This window comes from Danio aesculapii, chromosome 15, assembly GCF_903798145.1.
Source record: "Danio aesculapii chromosome 15, fDanAes4.1, whole genome shotgun sequence".
Taxonomy (NCBI): Eukaryota; Metazoa; Chordata; class Actinopteri; order Cypriniformes; family Danionidae; genus Danio; species Danio aesculapii.
Genome location: NC_079449.1, coordinates 39531779 through 39557236, shown reverse-complemented (window position 1 = coordinate 39557236; position 25458 = coordinate 39531779). Strand labels below are relative to the sequence as shown.

Genomic DNA, 25458 nt, shown 5'->3' with positions numbered 1-25458 from the left:
GGAAGACAGGACGATTCGGGAGGACCAGGAAGACTAGGAGGAATACAAAGAGAACAGGTAAGTAAATCGTTTGTTTTAGCTGAGGATGACTACGCTGAGTGGTCGCTCAGTTGTCCGCTTTCGTCGAGACGAGCCCGGACAATGAGCGACTGGAGTGCTGTGCTTTTATCTGGTGCTCGTGAATGTGATGCAGCTGTGTGCTCATTAGAAGTCAGGTGATGGTGATCTTCGTGAGTGGGGGTCGTGAGAGCCTGACCAATCCATGACAGTACCCCCCTCCCCAGGGCCCGCTCCTGAGGGCCGACACCTCCGACGCCGTGGTGGTCTCCCTCTGCCTCTAGGCGCTGGGAACTCAGGGTGGCTCTCATGAAACTCCACCATGAGACTAGGATCGAGAATATCAGCTCTGGGAACCCATGTCCTTTCTTCGGGGCCGTACCCTTCCCAGTCCACCAGGTACTCCAACTGGCCACCACGACGTCGGGAACGCAAGATCTCCTTCACTGCGTAGACGGCTCCTTCTTCTAGGAGCAGTGGAGGAGGGGGTTCCTCTTCGTGGTCAGGCTCTGTGGAGGGAAGAACAGGATCGTGATAGGGTTTCAGGAGTGATACGTGGAATGTAGGGTGAATACGGTAGTGAGAGGGTAATTGTAGTTTGTAGGTGACGGGGTTAACCTGTTCCACGATGGTGAAGGGACCAACAAATCGGGGACTTAACTTGCGAGAGGGCAGTCGCATGCGTATGTCCCGGGTGGATAGCCACACCTTTTGTCCGGGTGTGTATCTGGGTTCTTCAGACCTTCTCCTATCGGCGGTTACCTTGCTTCGACGGACTGCCCTCTGCAGATGTTGATGAGCCTCGTCCCAGACTCTCTCGCTCTCCCGGAACCAGTGATCCACTGCGGGGACATCAGATGGTTCGCCATCCCAGGGAAAGAGCGGTGGTTGGAAGCCCAGGACGCACTGGAATGGCGTGAGTCCGGTGGAGGGTTGCCGCAGTGAATTTTGGGCATATTCTGCCCAGCCCAAATACTGGCTCCAGGAGTTCTGGTGACCACTGCAGAAGGTCCTCAGGAACCGTCCCACCTCCTGAATCTTCCTCTCTGTCTGCCCGTTGGTTTGGGGATGATATCCAGAAGAGAGGCTGACGGCCACACCTAGGAGCTTGAAGAAGGCTTTCCATAGACGTGAGATGAACTGTGGACCTCTGTCCGACACAATATCTTCTGGAATACCAAATGACCTGAAGACTTGATTAAAGATATTGTCGGCAGTTTCAAAGGCTGTGGGAAGACCTTTCAGAGGGATTAGTTTGACAAACTTTGAGAATCTATCTACTATGACTAGAATACAGGTATTACCTTCTGACGAAGGGAGGTCAGTGATAAAGTCCACTCCTAGGTGTGACCAGGGACGGTTCGGAATCGGCAAGGGATGGAGCTTTCCAGCGGGTAGATGACGTGGGCTCTTGGATTGGGCACAGTCCTTACAGCCCTGAACATATTGCCTCACATCCCTTGCCATGTTTGGCCACCAGAATCGTTGGGATACTAGCGAGAGAGTATTGTTGGTCCCTGGATGTCCAGTGCCTAGCGAGGTATGTAAGGAGTGGATCAGATCTACCCGGTGTTCAGGTGGTATGAACTGCCGATGAGGAGGGCATCCCGGCGGAGCAGGGGCTTCCGGAGTGGCAACGACTGGAGGAGCGTTCCAGGTGATCGGACAAATGGAGATGTGTTCGGGAAGAATCTTCGTTGGGAGTTCTTCATGATCGTGATGCTCGTGTAAACGAGAGAGAGCGTCTGCTCTTAGATTCTTGGGTCCTGGACGATAGGAAATGGAGAAATCAAAACGTGAGAAGAAAAGTGACCATCTGGCTTGACGTGGACATAGTCTCTTGGCCTCTTTGATGTATTGGAGGTTTTTGTGATCTGTGATCACCTGGAACGGATGTTTGGCTCCCTCCAACCAGTGACGCCACTCCTCCAAGGCTAGCTTGATTGCTAGAAGCTCCCTGTCTCCTATGCTGTAATTCTGCTCCGCCGGGCTCAACTTCCGAGAGAAATAGGCACAGGGATGCAGTCGGGGCGGTGTATCATGATGTTGAGATAATACTGCCCCGACGCCGGTGGTGGATGCGTCCACTTCCACCACGAAAGGAAGATTTGGGTCAGGATGAGTCAGGAGTGGGGCCCTTGTGAACTCCTTCTTAAGAAGGCGGAAGGCTGCGGCTGCTTCTTTGGTCCACTCCAGTCCTTTGGGTTTACCCTTGAGGAGATTAGTGAGAGGTGATGTAATCCTGCTGTAGTCCTTGATAAACCGTCTATAAAAGTTAGCAAACCCAAGAAACCTCTGGAGCTCCTTAATGGAAGTGGGTTCTGACCAGGATAGAACAGCCTCAATTTTCTTCCCATCCATACGTATACCGGTTTGGTCAATGATGTATCCCAAGAAATGAATCGACTTCTGGTGGAATGAGCATTTCTCCGCTTTGAGGTAGAGGTGATGTTCTCTCAATGTGTGTAGGACCTCCGCAACGTGTTGGCGATGTTCGGCCTCACTCCGGGAGTAAATGAGGATGTCATCTATGTACACTATTACACAGTGGTGAAGAAACTCCCGGAGGACTTCATGAATGAAGTTTTGGAATACGGAGGGGGCGTTGACCAGACCGTAAGGCATGACCTCATATTCATAGTGGCCAGTAGGGGTCACGAATGCTGTCTTCCATTGGTCCCCCTCACGTATTCTTATCAGATTATACGCGCTGCGGAGGTCCAATTTAGTGAAGACTTTAGCTTCTCGGAGCTGTTCCAAAGCGGCTGGTACCAGAGGAAGGGGATATCGGTATTTTACTGTACCGTTATTTAGGACCCTGTAGTCGATGCATGGACGCAGCCCTCCGTCCTTCTTGGCCACAAAGAAGAAGCTTGAGGCGGCTGGGTGATTTTGAGTGACGTATGTACCCCTGACTCAGAGCCTCCCTTATGTAATCTTCCATTGCCTGATTCTCTGGAAGCGAGAGCGGGTAGATCCTACCTCTTGGCAACTGGGCATCTGGAACTAGGTCGAGTCGCGCAAGTCCCATGGCCGATGCGGCGGTAGCTGGGAAGCTCTCTTGGGGCAGAGAGACATCATGAAGGAGCTGTACTCCTTAGGAATGTGGATAGACTGCTTCTCAGGAGGGCTCTCGACCGATGTTGCAAACAAAGAAATGGGGTTCCGACCTTGAAGAGGGAGAATGGAAAACAGGCAGGTGTACATCCAGATCCCCATTTCTTTATCTCTCCTGTGCCCCAAGAGATGATGGGATCGTGCTTCACCAGCCACGGGCGCCCTAGAATGATGTCCATATTTGCACCCTCCAGAACCAGAAATTGAATCCTCTCTGATGTAACAACCCACTTGAAGAAGGATGTCTTCGCATTGTCGATGGATACGGGTCGAAGATCGAGTGCACTGGGTTATCGGTTGTATCTGGTATATATGCGAGGACGCCTCAGTACGGAGGTGGAGTTGACGACAGAGGGATTGGGAGATGAAGTTCCCTGCTGACCCGGAGTCGATGAGGGCTGTGACAAGGAGAGAAATAGAGGCAGTAGTTATTTGTACGGTGGTAGTAAGTGGTTTACATTGTTCAATATTCGTACTGAATACACTCACTGAAGTCCGAATGGGACGAAGGGGACACTCCATACGGGTGTGTCCACTGACACCGCAGTATAGACACAGACCCCGGGTCAGCCTCCTCTGTCGTTCCGCTGATGTCAGTCTTCCAGACTCTATTATCATGGGTTCTGGTTCTGGAGAGGCTGTTGACTCAGGCGATTGGAGGAGTGCAGACGAGGGGGTGATGGTGTCCTGTTGATAGGAACGGAGACGATCGGAACATCGGAGAGAATGTTGGATGAATCTCTCCAGACCCATTGTATCATCTAATGTGGCCAGTTGGATTCGGAGAGTGGGTTCCAAGCCGAGCCGGTACGTGGTCAACAACGATCTCTCATTCCATCCACTTGCAGCTGCTAGAGTGCGAAACCGGAGAGCATATTCCTGTGTAGATAGAGTACCTTGCTTTAGATGATACAGCTGCTCTCCAGCGGCTACTTCCCCATCAGAACGTCCAAACACCTCTTTGAAATACTCCGTGAAGGTAGTGATGGAATTCATGACCGGCCCGGCTTGGTTCCAGATCGTCTCAGCCCATTTAAGTGCAGGTCCAGAGAGTAGAGATACGATGTAGGCGATCTTCGACTTATCTGTGGGATATAGAGAAGGTTGCATTTCGAATATGAGGGAACATTGTAACAGAAAACCATTGCACTCCCCCGCTCCGCCTGAGTAGGGCGCTGGTCGGGCCATGGGACTGGAAGGAAGGGCCGAAGAAGAAACTGTGGAGGCGGAAGTGCTCGGTGCTGGTGGTGCGTTGGAAAGTGGAGCTGGTGGCTGTAGAATCCGCTTCAACTGGTCCACCAGCTCTTGAAGGTGATCGGGGGTGCTCATGTTGTCGTCGTTATGGGTCCGGGCTTCTGTTATGAAGCGGACAGGAGACAGAGGTAAGGAAACGTAGGGTGTTTATTAAATGACAACAAGGAGCACATGAAGGATAGCCAGGAGGATCAGGAATGATGTTGGGGTCTTTTCCTCCGTGGCTGGGTAACAGGAATACACGAGGATGGACAGCACACACCAGATACAGCTGACAGAGGATGACACAGACTTGGAAGGACTGGAAGACAGGACGATTCGGGAGGACCAGGAAGACTAGGAGGAATACAAAGAGAACAGGTAAGTAAATCGTTTGTTTTAGCTGAGGATGACTACGCTGAGTGGTCGCTCAGTTGTCCGCTTTCGTCGAGACGAGCCCGGACAATGAGCGACTGGAGTGCTGTGCTTTTATCTGGTGCTCGTGAATGTGATGCAGCTGTGTGCTCATTAGAAGTCAGGTGATGGTGATCTTCGTGAGTGGGGGTCGTGAGAGCCTGACCAATCCATGACAGCGACCTTCTTACTGTGAGGCAACAGTACTAACCTTTGAGCCACCGTGTTGCCTTAGCAAACATGTGACAAGAAAAAAAACTTCCCAGGACAGCTAATGATAATAAAATAAGACTTTACAATACAAAAATATTATTTTTATAAAATATAAGATACTATAAAATATATGATATATTATTTCATTTTTCATCATTATATGATATATAATCAATATATGATAATAATGTGTTTACTGTCACTTTTGATCAGTTTAACTGAACAGATTAAAATAGCAAAATAACAAGTTTTATGAAGAATTTAAATAAAAATATTACAAATGTAAAATATGTAGTTCCCCTTCAGATTGGGATCTCTGAGTTATATCAGAACGCCATTATGGCGATTCCTTATAATATCTTTTGATATAATGTCTCCGTTCTTTCCTTCCAGGGTTTCTGCAGGATTCAAGTTAAATTTAAGACTTTTAAAGACATTTTTAAGACCACTATGAATGAAATACGAGACTTATACAAAGCTAAATGCTAAGGATTTTTTTTTCGATTATACCAGTTGGAAAAGATTTTCACTAGCGTCATCAAAAAATGATTGGAATTTAATACATTTAATAATAATAATTTAATAATAAAAACTATAGGTCAGCTCAGTATCCTCAACAGTAAAAAAAAGATTTAAGACCTACAACACAATGTTTTAGTAGATTTAGAACTTTTTAAGGCCTAAAATTAAGCTTTTAAGATTTAAGATATTTTAAAACTTTTAAGACCCTGCGGATACCCTGTCCTTCAGGGAATGAGGGTTACAACAGCAATAGACACATTTTATATGTTTCATATTTTACATAAAAGGCCATATCAATAATACCCCCCCCCCCCCCAAAAAACAAAAAAACAAAAACAAAACAAAAAACAAAACAAAAACAAAAAACAAACAAACAAACAAACAAGCAAACAAATCCAAATTTCTAAAAAATAATATAATAATAAAATAATAATAATATAAATAATAACAATTACAATAACAATAATAAAAAACAATGATGATAATAATAATAATAATAATAATAATAATAATAATAATAATAATAATAATAATAATAATAACAACAACAACAATAATAAAAAAAAAAAAAATAATAATAATAATAATAATAATAATAATAATAATAATAATAATATAGTATAATGATAATAATAATAATAACAACATAATAAATATAACAACAATATAACAACAACATAACAATAATATGATATAATATAATATAATATAATATAATATAATATAATATAATATAATATAATATAATATAATATAATATAATACAATTAAAAAAATAATAATAATAAACCCAGCAGAGAAGCTCTACAAGCAACCAAGGAGCGATGTTGAAAGCGGAATGAGAAACAGAAGAAGTGAGAAGTGGTTGTTGGTAAGTGTTAAGAAGAGGGCTAAGAAAAGCGAGAGAGAGAGAGAGAGAGAGAGAGAAAGAGAGAGAGAGAGGGGAAAAGACATGATATAAATAATAGCTGGGCTTTAATATGTATGAGGCGTCGGGGCAGTTGTCCACAACACTCTCTCGCTCTGCTTCTGACTGATGGGAGAGGAGCAAGAGAAGAGGACGAGGAAGAAGAGACGGGGAGGAGGCAAAGTCATGGCTCTGAATACTAAACAGGCCAGGATCAATTTCCCACCCCATTCGCCCCTCCACGCTTCCCAGATGGCGTGGCTTTGGCCGCGGAGAGCAGACCAGAGGCTAAGCTCCTGGACCTCCATCTAGGCCTGGAGCTTGGGTCTCTGCGTATCGTCCCGCTCTGCAGGTTCCTGACCCTGCCTAATCCGCCTAAGGAACCCTACTGTCTTTGCAGAGGTCACGAGGATTAACCAGAACGGACGGCTCTATCTGGGGTGGTGGGGTCGTGACCTCTGACATGAGCTAACAAGTAAGGTCTTATGCTTACAGTTAATGTATTTCCTCCTGTGTTGACCCGAGAGACCCAGACAGAGGCGCTGTGAAGGAGTGTGGCGGTGGGAAAAAAATCATCAGGACACACTCCACTGAAGTCTTGTCTGTCGGGATAAGGAATAGGGTTTGATCTTGGGCTTAAATGGTTGATATTAAATTTGCGAACAAACTAAATCAGTGTGAAATTAATTTCATGTAAAGGTTTAAGTGGGAATTTAATTTCCAATTTTTTAACTCTTTCATTCCTCTTTATTATATTAACTGGGCAAGTCATTGGAGAACAGTGGTTTGTTCGTAAGAAATATTGGCCTTAAAATTGGTTTTAAAAAAGAAAAAAGAAAACTACTTTTATTCCAGTCAAAGTAAAATAAATAAGACTCTCCCTATAGGAAAAAAATATTATATGATATACTGTGAAAAATTAAAAAACATTAAACATCACTTGTGGAATATTCGAAAAAGAATAACGATTTCATAAAAGGGCTAATCATTTTGACTTCAACTGTATATGTACACGCACGCACATCCTGATTTTGCCAAATGATAGTTGTCCTGAGATCTACATTTTTTATGATGACCCAGGGACAACAACTCCATCAGCCAATCAAACGTCATCGCGTCATTGTTATGTGCCCCCACAGACACACACTACCAGTGTGGAAACAGTAAGATTTATTAGTGTTGGAAAAGAAGGCAGTTCTGCTTACCAAGGCTGTATATCTTTGATTAAAAAAACTGTTAAATTGTAAACTATTATTACAATTTAAAAAAATTGTTTTCTTGTTGAATGTGGTTTCAAATTTGATTTAATTCTGTTATTCAAAGCTGAATTTTCATCATCATTACTCTTCTTACAAATTTACAAATTCATTACAAATTTTTATAATTTGATGATCTTCTGTTCTGTTCAGTTATTATTGGTACAAAATCACTAAATAAAGATCCTTATAATTATAGTAATTTTTATTTGCTGTATTTAAAATGAATGAATGAATGAATGAATTTTTGATAAAAACGAAAGTTCAAACTAATAGCTTTTATTTGCATTTTTTTATTAGAAATATATTTATTTCACTCTTGAACTAGTTATTGTGATGAATAAAATGGTGCTTTTGGTATTGTCTAAAGTTTTGAAAACAACAACAAGCAACAACATTTAAAACAACAACAATGATAAAAGATAACCACAAATAACAACCAAAACAAACACCAGCAAACAACAACAATCCCAACAACAGCAAACAACAATAATAACTAACAACAACAGCAAATGACAACAACAAACAACAACAAACAATAACAAACAGCAACAGCAAACAACAATAACTAACAACAACAGCAAATGACAACAACAAACAACAGCAAACAACAATAAACAACAACAGCAAACAACAACAAGCAGCAATAACAAACAACAGCAAACAACAACAATAACAAATAACAGCAAACAATAATAACAAACAACAACAAACAATAACAAACAACAACAGCAAACAACAACAAGCAGCAATAACAAACAACAGCAAACAACAACAATAACAAACAACAGCAAACAACAGCAAGCAGCAATAACAAACAACAATAGCAAACAACAAACAGCCAAAAAATAACAACAGCAAACAACAACAGCAATAACAAACAACAACAGCAAACAACAACAATAACAACAACAACAGCAAACAACGACAATATCAAACAACAACAGCAGCAAACAATGGCAAACAACAATAACAAACAACAACAGCAAACAACAACAAACAACAGCAAAAACAACAGCAAGCTGCAATAACGAACAACAGCAAACAACAAACAGCCATAAAAAAACAACAGCAAACAACAACAACAACAAACAACAACAGCAAACAACAACACCAAACAACAACAGCAAACAGCAATAACAACAGCAACAGCCAACAACAAACAGCCATAGCAAATAACAACAGCAAACAACAACAAACAACAGCAAAAACAAACAACAAAAACAAACAATGGCAGCAAACAACAACAACAAACAGCCATAACAAATAACAACAGCAAACATCAACAACAAACAACAGCATTAATAATAATATATATTTCTTCTTGATCAGAATATTTAAAAGGATACTAAAGCTGAATTTGTTTCATTATTGTTCTTCAAACCACAGAATAATTAAAATTTAAACTACAATTACTAAAATAACTATTACTTAATATTGCAATAACATTTCACAATTTTACAGTTTTGACTTTTTTATTATGAAATAAATGCACCCTTTGAGATCAGAATAAGTTCATTATAAAACATTTTTCAAAATCGGACTAATCCTAAACTTTTGACTGGTAGTGTACACATTATAATTATTAATTTTAAATTCCTTCATTAATTTTTCTTCGCCTTAGTATCCTTAATTCATCAGAGGTCGCCACAGCAAAATGAACCGCCAACTATCCAGCTGCAACCCAGTACTGGGAAACACCCATACACTCTCACATTCACACATATGCACTACAAACAATTTAGTTTATTCAATTCACCTATAACGCATGTTTTTGGACTGTGGGGGGAAACCGGAGCACCCAGAGGAAACCCACATGAACATATATGGAGAACATGCAAACTCCACACAGAAATGCCATTCTACCCAGTTGGGACTCGAACTAGCGCTAACCACTGCACCACCATGCTGCCTAATTTTAAATTATTATTATTATTATTATTATTATTATTATTATTATTATTATTATTATTATTATTACTACAACTACAAGAAAAAAAGTGAAAACTGTGAAAATAAAACGTCAGAATTCTAAAAACATGGAGATAATTTTGCAGAACAAATTTGGGAAATAATAAAAAACGTGTGCGAAATAAATATAATATTGTAGAAAAACTGTAAAAAGCTACAAGAATCTGAAAAATGAAAAAAAAAAAGCGAGAATTGCACAATTTAATTAAAATTAACTGTGAATCAACTAAAGTCATATCTGTTAAGATGATAAACATGTTTTAATTGTGGGCTTAAATGGTTGATGTAAAATTTATGTAGAGTTAGTTTTATATGTTATAATTGTTAAATTTAAATAAGAAAAAAAACGGTAGCAAAAAAATATTTCAAAATATTGCACAAACTGCTTTACATACATTATTTTAGCCATTGGAATTACGAACATGTAAATATACAGTACGAAATACATGCTATAATTGTATATCCAGCTGAAGGCAAAAAATTTGTGTGTGAAACTAAAATTATTTTACAAATATTTCTATAATAGAGAAGATTTTATGCAACACGATTTTATTCAACTAGTTTTTCCCTTTACATAATGACAGTTGGGCGTCACTGTGGCGCAGTGGGTAGCACAATCACCTCACAGCAAGAAAGTCGCTGGTTCGAGCCTCAGCTGGGTCAGTTAGCATTTCTATGTGGAGTTTGCATGTTCTCCCTGTGTTCACGGGGGTTTCCTACGGGTGCTCCGGTTTCCCCCACAAGTCCAAACACATGCACAATAGGTGAATTGAATAAGTTAAATTGCCCATATTGTATGTGTGTGTGAATTAGTGTGTATGGGTGTTTCCCAGTGTTGGGTATCTGCTGCGTAAAACATATGCCGGAATAACTGGCAGTTCATTCTGCTGTGCAACCTCTGAAATAGAGACTAAGCTAAAGGAAAATGAACGAATACTTCCTACAGAAGAAACAATATTAGGAAATACTATGAAAACTGTTCTTGCTCTGTTAAACATAACTTGTTAATATATGTAATAATTATTTTGCCTTAAACTGTAATTTTTCATATATGGCCATATCAATGACATTTCTGAGAAATGTTGTGGGCAAAAAGGCCAACTGTCTATTGTGAATTATCAATTGATATATAAAGCAAACCAGAATTTCATTAAGTCCTTTATATTAAACACCATCCGAGAATGCATCGTGCAAATCAAATAATTCAAAATGCTGGATGGAATATTTAAACTATATATATATGAACATACTGCATATATCATTCAGCTCATACACTACAACAAATATTTTCATTGATCTTTTTCTAAGTATTAAATATTCAGTTAAAATTGTATATATTAAATATTCAATCTAATGAAATATGTAATATAAACACTGACTGTTTTATCTATGATGTATGTTTTATTAGATTTACATTGATGGCAACATGTTAACCACAAACTCTAGAATCCTTTGTGAGCTGCATGTTCAAAACATCAGTTAGGATAAAACAGCTTTAAAAGTGTTTATATTATCATTGATCAGCACATCTCTGCAGGTGAAATCCATTTCAGCAGGAATCTATGGAAGATTGCTTCTGTTCAGAATGAAACCTTTGGACTTTTTAAAGTAACAGTTTGGACTTTTAAAATTCTTACTTTTTCTCATTGGCTGTGTCTTAAATACTTCCATATCCTATGGTAGGGGAGAGCAGGGTAAGTTGGCACACGTTTCATACTGTCTAACTTTTACACCATACATCACAATGTCATAAATGACACACCAAATGAAAGAAGGAAGTCTCGGGCACATGTTTTGTATTCATTACATTTTCATATCTTATCTCATTACGGAGTTGTAGACTGTTGAATGGAGAATGTGCACTTGTGACAATATCGGCTACATCAGTAGGTAAATTGTCACACTAGACTATCTAAAAATAAGAACACAACTACTTAATTGGGATTATTGATAGGGCAATCTGTGATGTAGGATGGTACAAACACAGTTTCCAGAAATACATTTCTGTTGTAAGGTTGAATCCCGGCCACTCTAAAGCCAGCCTGAATGTTCAAGAGGTTTGCAGCCAGAGGATAGGCAATTGCCACAATCCAAGGAATGTCTTCCTTCCTTTCCTTCCTTTCTTCAAAAACTGTATGACAAATACATGTAAATTACAATATCACAATGTTTTTGAGCATGTTCTGTGTGTTTATTTGCTCTGGGGCACATGTGAAAACTTGCCCCAAAGTCAATGAGACACCTTGCCTTAAACTGAGATGTCAAAAGTCACATTATTGTCTCCTCTCCTCTATTTTGTAAAAAAAATAACATCTATACCCAACAAAGTTGTACTGAATAAAATTAAGTGATTTGTTTTGACTTTTTAGGACAAAAAAAATAGGAAAAGTGTGTTAACCTCAAATTAGAGCAATCTTGACCAAATGTGAACAGGAGGTTGACTATAGAAGTGGCTATTTGATTTTTGAGATAGCACCTCTAGTGTTGGAAGTATAGTGTGACCACTTAGAGTGTGACCACTTACCCATGTGACAACTTACCCCGCTCTCCCCTACATTAAAAACAGTATGCGAGCCGTATAGTATGTCTGAATTCATAGTATTCGAAAAACAGTATGCAAGAAGTACCTGGATGACGCAACTGGCATGGGTAGGTCAAGTGATAATTAGTAAATGGCAGATATAGTTTGTCCGAGTTCCATTCATACTATAATGAATGTGCTTTTACAATGGTTGTGTAGTAAATTTAAATTCAAACTTCAACAATAAATCAAGGACTGGTGGATTCCCTGCACTGACCAACAGAAAGGGTTTAAAATGACTCCTATGCGATCAGTACTTCATAAACGATTAGATTATTAACAACATGCAATGAACCTTCTTGTGGTTCTGAAATATATCCATAACATGACATACTGTACCTACAGAACATTTGTTTCTGTTTTGACATGTCAAATAATAATAGTAATAAAACAAAAATCCATTGGACAAGTAGACAAAACAAAGCATTATTTTAAATATGGCTCCAGCTGGTTCAATTGTTCAAGAAATCAGAGCCTGTCAATACTCAAACAGTAAGTCGACAATAAAGCCTTGACCACTCACAGTTGCACATGTTTTTCCTCAGCCAGCCGATCTCATTCACATCTATTTTCCCTCTTAAAATCACTATCAGTCCACCCTTCCCCCTCAGACCATCCCAATAAGTGTGTGTATGTGTATGTGTGTGTATTCGTTTTTTTTTTTTTGCCACACAATCAATGTGGCTTTTAAGATGTCTATCGATTTGCTCGCGAGACAGACCTCGGCTCGCTGGAGCGACGCTTTGATTGCTGTGCGAGTAATTACTGTTATTATTTATGCATCTGGGTGAAATGGCAGGACTTAACATTCCCTGTACAAGAGGCCACAGGCAATCAACAGAGAGAAAGCACCTGGAGAGCCGAGAGCCGGAGAAATGAGCACAGGGACACGGGGAAATTCACAAAAAGAAACACATGCACACGTGAACACTGACGGAAGATCTGCAGGGGTGTTTAGAGCATGGTTTTAGGCTTTCCATTGATCTGGGGTTAATTATGAGAGATGCCAATTCATTAATCAAACAATCGACTACATTATGTGTATACTTCAATATTTATTTAATTTGTTTATACTATAATTTTATTTATATATTGATGTTTAAATATTCTTGTTATATATTATTATATAGTAATCTGCTAGTGTTTGCTTTGCTCTGGCTTTTTCAGGGTTAATTATTGTGATCTCCCAATTGCAACAGAGAAATACTGGAAAATCTTTGTAGACTGATGGCATTTCATGTCGTTCAGCTCTATGATCTTAAAATGTGAGCAAAATCACCTGTTTTGTCATAGACATTTTGCTTTAGACATTATGCTAGAGAATCATTCAAGTACTCTAAAGTGACGCTTGTGAAGTTGCAGCAGTTTCTGCTATTCTGATGTCAGCTGCAGATGTGTTTGAACGGCGGAAGAAAGTAGTTCCTCTTACAAAAGTGTTTTTGAGACTCTCTTTGTTTGATTTTCTTTTTTACATACACGGTTATTTCGTCGAACTGTTGTATAAATGCAATATCACACTCGTAGCAATGCGATATGGCTGACTATCAGCACTGGTGGGACACTAAGGCACTCAGCCTGCAGCCAGGAGCAAACACATAGCCATATTGCACTGCTATTCATGTGATATTGCTTATATTTTTTTTTCATACTGTAACATGTGCATATTTATTACATAATTAGTTACATAACAACAACAACAACAACAGCAAAAATATAAACAGTAACACTATACATACACATATATATGCACAGAAATACACATTACTTTTAAATGTTCATTGTTTTGTTTTATTTATATTAGCAATTCTAGTTAATGATATATTATTCTTCTTGTTGTTGTTATTAGAATTAATAAAATAATAATGAACTATAATACAATAACTTTTGGATGGCAGACTGATGTCTGTGCTCTTTGTAAGAAATAGTTAAGGTGTTTTTAAGTTGCATTATAAGTTTTGTTTATTTAATTTTTAACTGGTTTATTTAAAAAAAATGTAAAATGAAAATAATAACCTTTTTTTACTTTTTTTTTGGTGTGTTTGATTAGTTATTGCAGTTATTTAAAGTTTAAGTTTAAAGATAAATAAATAGATAAATAAACAAAAAATTGTTGTCTTTATTAATCTTTGTTATCGTTTGTAAATCATACAAATCATTCATTTATTACTTTTTAGTTTAGATCCATAAAATAATTCTAAAATGTACAACTATTGATTTTAATAGTACAAATTATTATTTAAATAATAATATAAATAAGGATGATATAAATAAATATGACTTAATATAATATGTAAATATATCATACAACACTGAGATAAATAAATGCTTTAAAAATATTTCATTAATATTTAAATTTTACTATTTAATCTTATGTAGACAATAAATGTTAAAAGGTAGTGTGATTATTATTCAAATATACACCTTAAAATATTAAATTAAAAGCCAGAGCATGGAGTACAAAAACTATATGAAAAAAGTTTTAGTCTTACCTGTGAAAGGCCAAGGTAGATGGAGACGGTCTCTGAGATGTAAAGAAATCTGCCTTCTTGACTGACCACAAACACAAATCCATCCAGAGACTGAGGAGAGAAAAACACAAGTGTAGATCCGACTGAACACACACAACACTTTTAATCCGACCTCATTGCAAACATTAATATGAAGATGAGAATATCACAGTCGCACTTTGAGAAACTGTATGCAAAAGCTATGATGTCTGAGAAAGCTCAAACATGCCGCAAGGTTAGAAAAAAAAAAACAAATACAAAAACATCCTGTTTATACGGTTTCTTGTTGTTTACACATTTTTAGTTCTGAGAGTAACTACAAACAACAAAGAACAGTTTGACCAGGATAATAAAATAAATTAAAACCTTTCCTCCCAGATCTCTGACAACACCACTGACTGCAAGTAGGCAGGTTTGTCACTTTCTATTTGTCACACATTTCCATTGTAGTCTGCGCTATTTGTAGTGTGCATATTTTGATCAGTTGATGATGTTTTCTCAGTTTCTGTAGACTATCGGGACAAAAATAGCATTAAGGGGCTAATAATTTTGACCTTAAAATGTTTTTTAAAAATTTAAACTGCTCTTTTTTTTTTGCGGAAATAAAACAAATAAGACTTTCTCCAGAAGAAAAAATATTATCAGACATACTGTGAAAATTTCCTTGGTCTGTTAAACATCATTTGGGAAATATTTGAAAAAAGAAAAAAAATCATAGGGGGCTAATAATTCTGACTTCAACTGTGTGTGTGTATATATATATATATATATATATATATATATATATATATATATATATATATATATATATATATATATATATATATATATATATATATATATATATATGTTAAAGACTTTTTCTAAATTGTATTTTTTTTTCACTTTTATTCATACCTGTATTCTGAAGGATAGTCTACAGAGGGATTTGATTTTTTTCTGGCTGTATTTTCTGAATTAAGGAGAGATAAAAAATGTATTTTCCAAATTTTTAAATTTTATATTATTAACTTTTATATTACAAAAAATGTAAAAATGATACTTTTTAAATGGCTGTTTTTTAATCGCAGTATTTTCTAAATTACGGAACGACAAAAGAAATTCCTCAAATCCAAAAAACCTTTGACTCCAATGTGTCAAAACAGTGAAAACCGGATTTCAGTGTTCAGAGTTTATGTGTAAATGTATGTAAATTGATGCATATTTTATTAAATAATGCCTCATTTACATATTTAAACAGCATTTTTTAAAACTTGTCATGCAAAATATGGTTGCTGTAATGTAATCAAACAACCAGTCAAGTATGATGAAAACTATTAGTTCATTTAATATACTTTATTCACCAGCATTGTATTGCCTTAAAATTCTAAAAACAAACAAACACATATATCTTTATAAATTTAGTCATTTATTTATAGTTATAAATTTATATAAAGGATAAAATCTTAATCTTTTTAATCATCCTCATTATTGATTATTCAATCACACTTTACAATTAGATTTCATTAGTAATGCATTTACTAACTTTATAAAAATAATAAATAATTAATTAACAACTAATTATGAACAATAGTACAGCGTTTATTAACCATAGTTCAACATTAACTAATGCAATATTAACATCTAAATTCATGCTTGATAACTTTAGTTAATGCACCATGAGCTAACTAACAATGAACGACTGTATTGTCATTAACTAATGTTAACTAACATAAACAAATACTGTAATAAATGTATTGTTCACTGTTTGTTCATGTTAATAAATGTATTAAGTAACATTAACTAATACAACCTTATTCTAAAGAGTTTCCGATTATTCTCATTCACTTGTGTCAATTTACAAAAGTAAGTGAGCGCCATTTCATCTAGTGAATCATCACAGAATTATAAAAAATATCATTTATGGTTCTTGTTTAACCAGGTAAGAACATGGCGTAACACTTCAGAAGAAAGCTAACACAACACTTCTGAACAAATCTCCTGATTTTTATTGAATAAAATAGACATACACATAAGCATTAAAGCAAAAACAACACACTAGGGAAGAATCAGATTGATTTAGAGCCTCAAAATAAACTCCGAAGAGCGTCTGGCAGATGAAAGCATACAGTCAGCCTATTAAAGCCACCATTTAAAGAATCATATTAATTGTACTAACGCACAAGCAGGGATGAAGCAGAGTGGCCACTTTAGTTCAGATTGACTGATGTTGTTGTGTGGGTAATTTATGCAAGTGACGAGTTCACTATGCAAATGAGAGTGGACCGGAATGACAGGAATGCTGGAAATAAAGCGCAATTATCTAGTTATTACTGACAAGAGGACGAGACAAAGAATCATAAGGATTTTCAGAAGTGTTAATTTGATTTCTATCAGCGCCGTCCCTCTCTGTGCGCTTTACATTTTTCCCAAGGTAACCTTCTAATGACTTTTTTCTTATGAATCTCATTGGAATTATCAACTTATGATGGCATATCGAGTCTTTCTTTAATATTGGACACATGAAAGTCATGATGCTGGATTTATTTGGTCCAAAAATAGTATGTTAAAAATCTAAAATACTATCTGTTTTCTATTTTAATATATTGAAAATTTTTATTTAAGATGGGATTAATTGTGCTGCGATTTTTCTTTTTTGTGTGTGTGTGTGGAAACCAAAGCTTTTAATAAACACAAAGTTGTTGCCCTTGAATTATAAGGTTCTATCTGCATTCTAAATGATTTTAAGATATTGAGCTTCAAAGTTTTCACATTCAATATAGCAAACAATATGTGTGTAACAGTTCTCTTTCATACACTAACATGACAGAGACCCTAAATGTACTCTAAATGCAAATTATCAAATTTATCTTTGGGGTAAAACAAACAGGGCAAATGCAGATAGAACCTTCTAATGAAAAAAAAAGTAATTTCCACTTGGAATTATAAGGTTGTACCTGGCAGATCATTAATTAAAGCATTACTTTTCAAGAAGTACAATCAGTCTGCTTATTATTTAATTAAAAAACAATTGGTGTTAACAATATATTGATGTTTGAGAAAGTTAAATGTTTGCTTTCTAAATTTATTAAAAGTTTTAGGATGAATGTTTTTTGTTCAAATTAAGCATACAAGGCTGTACTAAATATTTTGTCCAATGCAGATGTTATTTTTATGTAATTAATATGGTTTGTATTTATTGTTGTAGTTAAGACCCCAAGAATTAAATTAATTATTTGCCCTTAAAGGCATAATATCAAATTTAAAGACTTCAAAAGAAAACAGACAGATGACAAATGAGTTGTTTAACAAAGTTTAAGAAACACTGAACATTTTTTCACTGACCATATATTCACAAATAACAATATTTCACATTTAATATTTACATTTTTTTAACAACGGAGCAGTCTGGTGGAATGACAAAGAAAGCTGATACTCATGTGTGCATTCGGAATGCTGATTGGCTTACAGAAAGAACCTTATAGAGCCAAGCTAGAGTAAAACCTTTTTATTTAAATAAAAAAAAAACCTTAAAATGCGAATAGCTTAAAAAAATAACATCCCATAATGTAAATAAGTTGTCATTTAACAAGAACATGTGAATAACTCAATTTTGACAAAAATGTTAGATAGAATTCTAAGATGATGAAGTGTAAAAGAATATGATTTGTTTCAGTCAATAGGTAATTTCGAACTAGCTAAATTCATTTGCTATTTTAAGTATATATGGATCATTTTTGTTGATTTTGATGCAATGTATTTTGTTTAAAAAATAGTTTTAAGTGTATGATATTCTGTTTAAAACATTAATTCAAATTAAATCTAATGAAATTCCCTTCTTTCCAAAAAAGCCGTTTAAAAAAAACTGTGCATCTGTACAAAGCCTAGAATATCTAATTTTATGAAGAAAAACTAATATAAAGTCACAGAATAGTATCACATAATACGATCCACATGACATGATATTAATAAATGCACATTTCTGAAAAATATTAATTTGGACAAAATTAGGCCTAAATGTAAATGTAAATATGAATGTTTACCTGCAGTAGATGAGCTCCCAGGTGCTGTTCAAATATGTCAGTGACCAATGAATGACTTGTTCTTCGCACTGGAAAAAAAAAACAAAAACATTTGCAAAATGTTAAGCAGCTGTTTTAAGCAAAATTTCTGCAATTTTTAAAATAGAAAGCTACGTCTACTGTACATTTGGCAACTTAAGCTCATAAAATTATGTCTATGACAACTTTTTGGCATATACAGTTGAAGTCAGAATTATTAGCCCCCCCCTTTGATTTTTTTTTTCTTCAATTTTTTTTTTTTTATATTTCCCAGATAATGTTTAACAGAGAAAGGAAATTTTCACAGTATGTCTCATAATATTTTTTCTTATTTGTTTGATTTGTTTTTAATATTTTAAAATCCATTTTTAAGATCAAAATTATTACCCCCTTTAAGCCAAGTTTTTTTTTTGACAGTCTACAGGACAAACCATCATCATACAATAACTTGCCTAATTACCCTAACCTGCCTAGTTAACCTAATTACCGTAGTTAAGCCTTTAAATGTCACTTTAAGCTATATAGAACTGTCCTAAAAATATCTAGTCAAATATTATTTACTGTCATTATGGCGAAGATAAAATAAATCAGTTATTAGAAATGAGTTATTAAAACTATTATGATTAGAAATGTGTTGAAAAAATTCTGTCCGTTAAACAGAAATTGGACAAAAAATTTAGTTAATCCATTTGACCTATAGCGCATGTTTTTGGACTGTGGGGGAAACCGGAGTACCTGGAGGAAACCTACGTGAACACAGGGAGAGCATGCAAACTCCATACAGAAATGCCAGCTGACCCAGCCAGGACTCGAACGACCGACCTTCTTGCTGTGAGGCGACAGTACTAACCACTGAGTCACCTTGTCACCCACAAACATTTTAATAAAGTAGTATTACTATGGTATTCTCACTCATTTTATTCTTCATCAGGAACAGGCCCAAGCTGTTTAAAAGCTTTAAAACTGAGCAGACATATCTTGACAGTCTCAATAATTGTTGACAGTCGCTGATAGTAGCATGAAACAGCATTTCTGTCCTCTACTGGCACTCAGAGAGACTCTCAAAGACAGCGAGGGGGTTTTATTGGTTGAAAACACAGACGGAGACATGCTAATTCACCCTCAGCACACAACAGCATCCAGAGCCGTCTGTCATCACAAAACAAACACGTTTACAAATCACACAAACGACACTGGCGGAGCATTTCAAACATGCCTGTCTCTGATCGTCTGCTCTGGAAACCCGGCTGAAAATTCCTCAGTTCACAGCGGGATGTCTCTCTCTCTCTCTCTCGCTCTCTGTGTACCTTGTATTTTTAACATTGTCGAGACCAAATGCCCCACAAGTGTAACAATACCCGTGAATTTTGACCTTTTAGAGACATTTTTTGGTCCCTATGAGGAAAAAACAGCTCATAAATAATACAAAGAGATGTCATTACAGTTGAATTCAGAATTATAGACTTACAGTCTGTACCAGTGTTGGGGGAAACGCATTACAAGTAACTTGAGTCTCACGATCATCAGTGATCTAACCTTCATAGATCACTGGACAACATTTACATGATTATACGGCTCACTTTGAGACTTCACGGCTGAGTCTTGTTTATCTATTTGTGAACTTTACAACACATTTCCTTTACCTTGTCTTGCCTTGTTTCTGACCCTCGCCTTGTTTGTTTGTTTATGTTGCCTGCTGCCTGCCTGTACTGACCATTCGTATTTGACTATGCCTCTGGATTTCCTGTGTACATCTGTTTTGTCAGTTTAGTGGCTAATTCGTACGAAATCGTATGAGTTCAGTCATACATAATTAAACGATTTTTAAAAGGAGGCGTGGCACCTAACCCCACCCCTTAACCCAACCGTCATTGGGGATGAGCAAATCATACTAAATTGTACGAATTAGATCGTATGAATTCATACGAATTAGCCACTAAATCAAAAAGTTACGAATTGCCGTAAGATTGTGTTGGTTTGCCCATGTATTGACTATTGCTTGCCTGACCATTTTGTTAATAAAACCTGCATTTGCATCCGCACCTCCTTTGTCAGAGTCAACTTCACATTACAGTAAGTTACGTTATAATATTACGTTTCAAAGTCACAAGTAAAGTCCCAAATTACTTTAGCAATAATATTTGAGTTACTTTTTTGAAAATGTAACTCAAGTTACTTTTTATTTAAATTAATTTGCTTTAAAAAAAATAAATTGCTGAATTAAAATTAAAGTAGTCACAAAGAATCACGCAGTCAATGAGAAAATGTGTTTTTATTTAACGCATCAAAGAAAAGCAATGGGTGATTATATTCTCAATGGACAGTGATTTTATTTAAGACAAATAGTTTAAAGGTATCAAACGCATTGCTTTAAACTAGGGGTGCCGAAATGTTTTCTTTTAAAAGGCCAAAAACCAAACTTGATTGAGGGATGCAGGCTGAAGTTAAATATACCTAACTGTACATTAAATTTGTACATTTATTTGTTAATTATTTAAAACTAACCAGACAACACTGCTTTAAAACATAAATAATGATGCAGTATATATAATTTTTGCATTTTATAATGAACATATTACATAACTGTAATTGTATACATAAAAAATCCAATTTATAATACAATGGAGTTCAATGCTGAATACACTAGTCGAGCTTCTCCTGCCTTTGCCTTGATTTGCTCGCCAATGTCCTCTATATGTCAAGTCACAGTATTTATTTTAGAAGTCTGATTCATTTACACATTTAAATGAAACATTTTAGTTGGCTTTTTTGTAGCTTCTCAATTAAATAAAGAAACAAAAGGTTACATTAAATTCTAAATGACCATCTCTGTCAACGGCATTCACCCCAACCAACTCTCCATTCTCCATCTCTTTTCAGATGGGATTGCCAAAACAAGGGTTAACGTAGGCCAACTTTGTCCTGCGGGCCTTACATTGGGCACTACTGCTTTAAACTTTCAATTATCTGTATATATACGACATACATACACGTGTCAGGAAGTTCTCAGATAACATTATCATTCATTTATTTATTTTCTTTTCAGCTTAGTCCCTTTATCAATCCAGGGTCGCCACAGCGGAATGAACCACCAACTTATCCAGCACATGTTTTTACGCAGCGGATGCCCTTCCAGCCACAAGCCATCACTGGGAAACACCCATACACAGGCATTCACACATATACACTACGGACAATTTAGCCTTCCCAATTCACCTGTACCACATGTCTTTGGACTTGTGGGGGAAACCGGAACACCCGGAGGAATCCCACGCGAACACAGGGAGAACATGCAAACTCAGAAACTCCAGCCGAGGCTCGAACCAGCAACCTTCTTGCTGTGAGGCGAACGTGCTACCCACTGTGCCACCGTGTCGCCGTCTAACATTTCCATTTTTTAAAGGTAAATGTAGATGTAGGTTAAACAGTGTGTTGGTAATTGCAGAATTCTATTAAAAAAGAAAAAACATATGCTGGATAAATTGGCGATTCATTCCACTGTGGTGACCCTAGATTAATAAAGGGACTAAGCCGAAAAGAAAATGAATGAATGAAAAGTAACTAAGTTACGCAACTAGTTACTTTTTTGGGAGTAACTCAATATTGTAATGCATTACTTTCTAAAGTAACTTTCCCCAACACTGGTCTGAACAGTATAAAAGTCATTACGTCTAAAGGAAGTTCCCATAATGATGGCGGTAAAAGTGTGTGTGTGTGTGTGTGCGCGCGCGCGTGTGTGTGTGTGTGTGTGTGTGGCATTTAAATAGTGAGAGCGAAGGACTGTTTGTCTGAACTGCTGTTAACAGAGAACTGTGAGTTCATTTCTCTAAACAATACAAGTGTTCATCTGAAAATACACAAATCCAGTAAGACTTCAACAAGACAGTTTAAAGGAGAAGATTATCTGGAAAGTAAATGTTATGTTCTTTTATAACCTTGAGTCAAATCTTGTCAAAACAAAGAGCACATTATGTTCACTCAAAATATATATATAAATTTTTACTTTTTCAAACTATTTATTTAAAATGAGCATAAACAACCCAATTCTTAAGATTTCATTGGGACAACTCAATTTTTTTATGTTTAATCCACATAAATTTGTTAAAAGTGCTAAGTTAACTTAATCGATTTGTGTTGGGACAACATGAATGAATTATGTGGAACCCTGCATTTTTTCAGTGTTCATTCATTCATTTATTTTCATTCGGCTTACTCTCTATTTCAAAGCTCGCCACAGCGGAATGAACCACCAACTATTCCAGCATATGTTTTACGCAGCTGATGCCCTTCCAGCCACAACCCAGTACTGGGAAACATCCATACACTCATTTACACACATACACTGTGCACAATTCAGTTTATTCAATACATCTATAGTGCACGTCTTTGTACTGTGGGGCAAACTGTAGCACCTGGAGGAAACCTATGCTAACATGGGGAGAACATGCAAACTCCACATAGAAATGCTAACTGACCCAGCCGGGACTCGAACCAACGACTTTCTTGGTGTAAGGCGACAACGCTAACCTCTTAGCCACCATGTTGCCGGTTTTGAAAGATATAAATGTTAATAGGTGACTTTTTGCACTCACAAGTGATGACACATGCACTCACTCTCTCTTAATCTCTCTTTGTTCCACATACACACACATATATGTGGCTGTATGACTTTTAAATGATTATTTTAGTGTAAGTGTGTGAGAGGCTACTAAATGACATTTTATGCTAATTTATTATAATTTTAAACTCATTTTCAGTTCATGGAAAACAACAGCTAGAACAAACTACAAAATATCTCCTTTTAGACTTTAATGAAAGGAAAACAGGGTTTTGAAAGACATCAATGTGAATAATTTTTTATTTTTTTTGGTAAACACACACACACAGAAATCACACAAGTGTGTCTGTGCACCCAAACTCCACACCCCAAACCTCTTTAAGAATGGGCTCCTCTCAGGAATATCAATGAGTCTGTCCCATTCAGTGCCCTGAAAGAGGGTTTGGATCGGCACTTGGTGCGTGTGGGGACACAGAGCTCCGCTTGTTCGTCTTTGGGGGTCACATGCATGTTGACGAGTGAATGGTTCAGCGTCACCCCTCATCCAAACACTGGGGCTCCGGCTATAGGACCGTCCTGACAGCAGCCATACCGCCTGATGGATGGACAATGGTCGGCCCTCATTTCCCAAAGTCAGCCTGCTACTGCCGAGGCTAATGTGAAGTCGAACCCGGCCCAATAGGGCAGAGGCGGAGAGTGATGGCACTGTTCCTCATCCTGAGGGGAAACTACATCTATCTGATAAAACACATTGCTTGTATTGGACGCGTTAATGATTGCGTTTTTCATGTCTACATTTTAATGATCGCTCGTTTTAGGAGCAAACTTCACAACATTTATTTAAAATGTAACATCAAATGCTGTTATGCTTTATTTATTTGCATTCCTGTGAACTTTATTTGCATTTAAATTCATTTGAAATGTGTTATTGTATTGAGGTATGGATGTAAAGGTATATATTAAACATGTCTGCATATACAGTGGAGAAAACAAGTACTCAACACGTCATGTTTTTTCCTGTGAGTAATATTTCTAAAGGAGCTGTTGACATGAATTGAGCCAGATTTGAATAAAAACAATGCAAACAAAAGACAAAAACAAAACAAAAACAATCTGAAAAATGATTTATGTGTAAATACAATGGAATGACACAAAGAGAAAGCACTGAACTACTGAAATCTATTTAATACTTTATATAAAAGGCTTTTTTAGTGATGGCAGCTTAAAGACACCTCTCATATGGAAAATGAAGTCGCATGAATTGCTCAGATGTGAGTTTTTCAGAGACTTCAACAGAGTATAAAAATCTTGATATTTCTGTGGGTCTCGTCTATCCAATCTGATCTTTATTTTGTATTTTCATTTGGATTCGAATCAGGTGATTGGCTGGGCCATTCTACAGCTTGATATTATTTCTCTGAAACCATGTGAGAATTGTCCTTGACTTTGTTTTGGATCATTGTCTTGCTGAAATGTCCTCTCTGGTTTCATCTTTATCACCCTGGTAATGTAGATGTTGCTACTGAAGCAGCTGATATTAATTTACACTGAAGAAGGGTAGATGATTGCTGAAGAACTACTGAGAGATTTCAGCTGCTGTTTGGTCTTTCACTGCCTTTCTATACCTCCCTTTCTTCATGTGTACAATACTTTTTCCCTGTGTTATTTGATTTTATTACACATGTAAACTAATTTGATTTGTTTTCTTTCCATTTATGGATTTCTTTGGTTGTTACTAACATCCAAGGAAAACATCCAAGTCAACAGCACCTTTAGAAATATGTTTTCTGAGAAAAATGGTGATGTGTTTAATATTTATTTTCCTTGCTGTATGCGTATGCATATAATGTATGTATGAATGTATGTATATGCAAAAACTTCTAACTGCCACCTGAAATTTCCTGAAAATGAGCATTATTTTCAGCCTCCTTTGTTTATACAGAGTTTTTTAACTGAAATTACTGAACATATACACAGGAGCCTGATATAAATGGCCATTTTTGAGGGAAATTTCAGATGGCATTTAGATGTTTTTGCATCTAAACTCTTCATATATTCTACTTTTTACATTTGTACATACAG

The 25458-nt window shown here is 36.6% G+C and overlaps 1 protein-coding gene across 1 annotated transcript in view; it reads right to left on the bottom strand.

Moving 5' to 3' along the window:
* The window catches only part of npas1 (neuronal PAS domain protein 1), a 97876-nt gene that overhangs the window by 30492 nt on the left and 41926 nt on the right, over positions 1–25458 (bottom strand). Inside the window, exons 4-5 of the mRNA XM_056474103.1 lie at positions 18801–18868; positions 14761–14850 (exon numbers count right to left, since the gene is read on the bottom strand). Coding sequence (XP_056330078.1) covers positions 14761–14850; positions 18801–18868 — 158 coding nt within the window. The remainder of the gene's footprint in view (positions 1–14760; positions 14851–18800; positions 18869–25458) is intronic.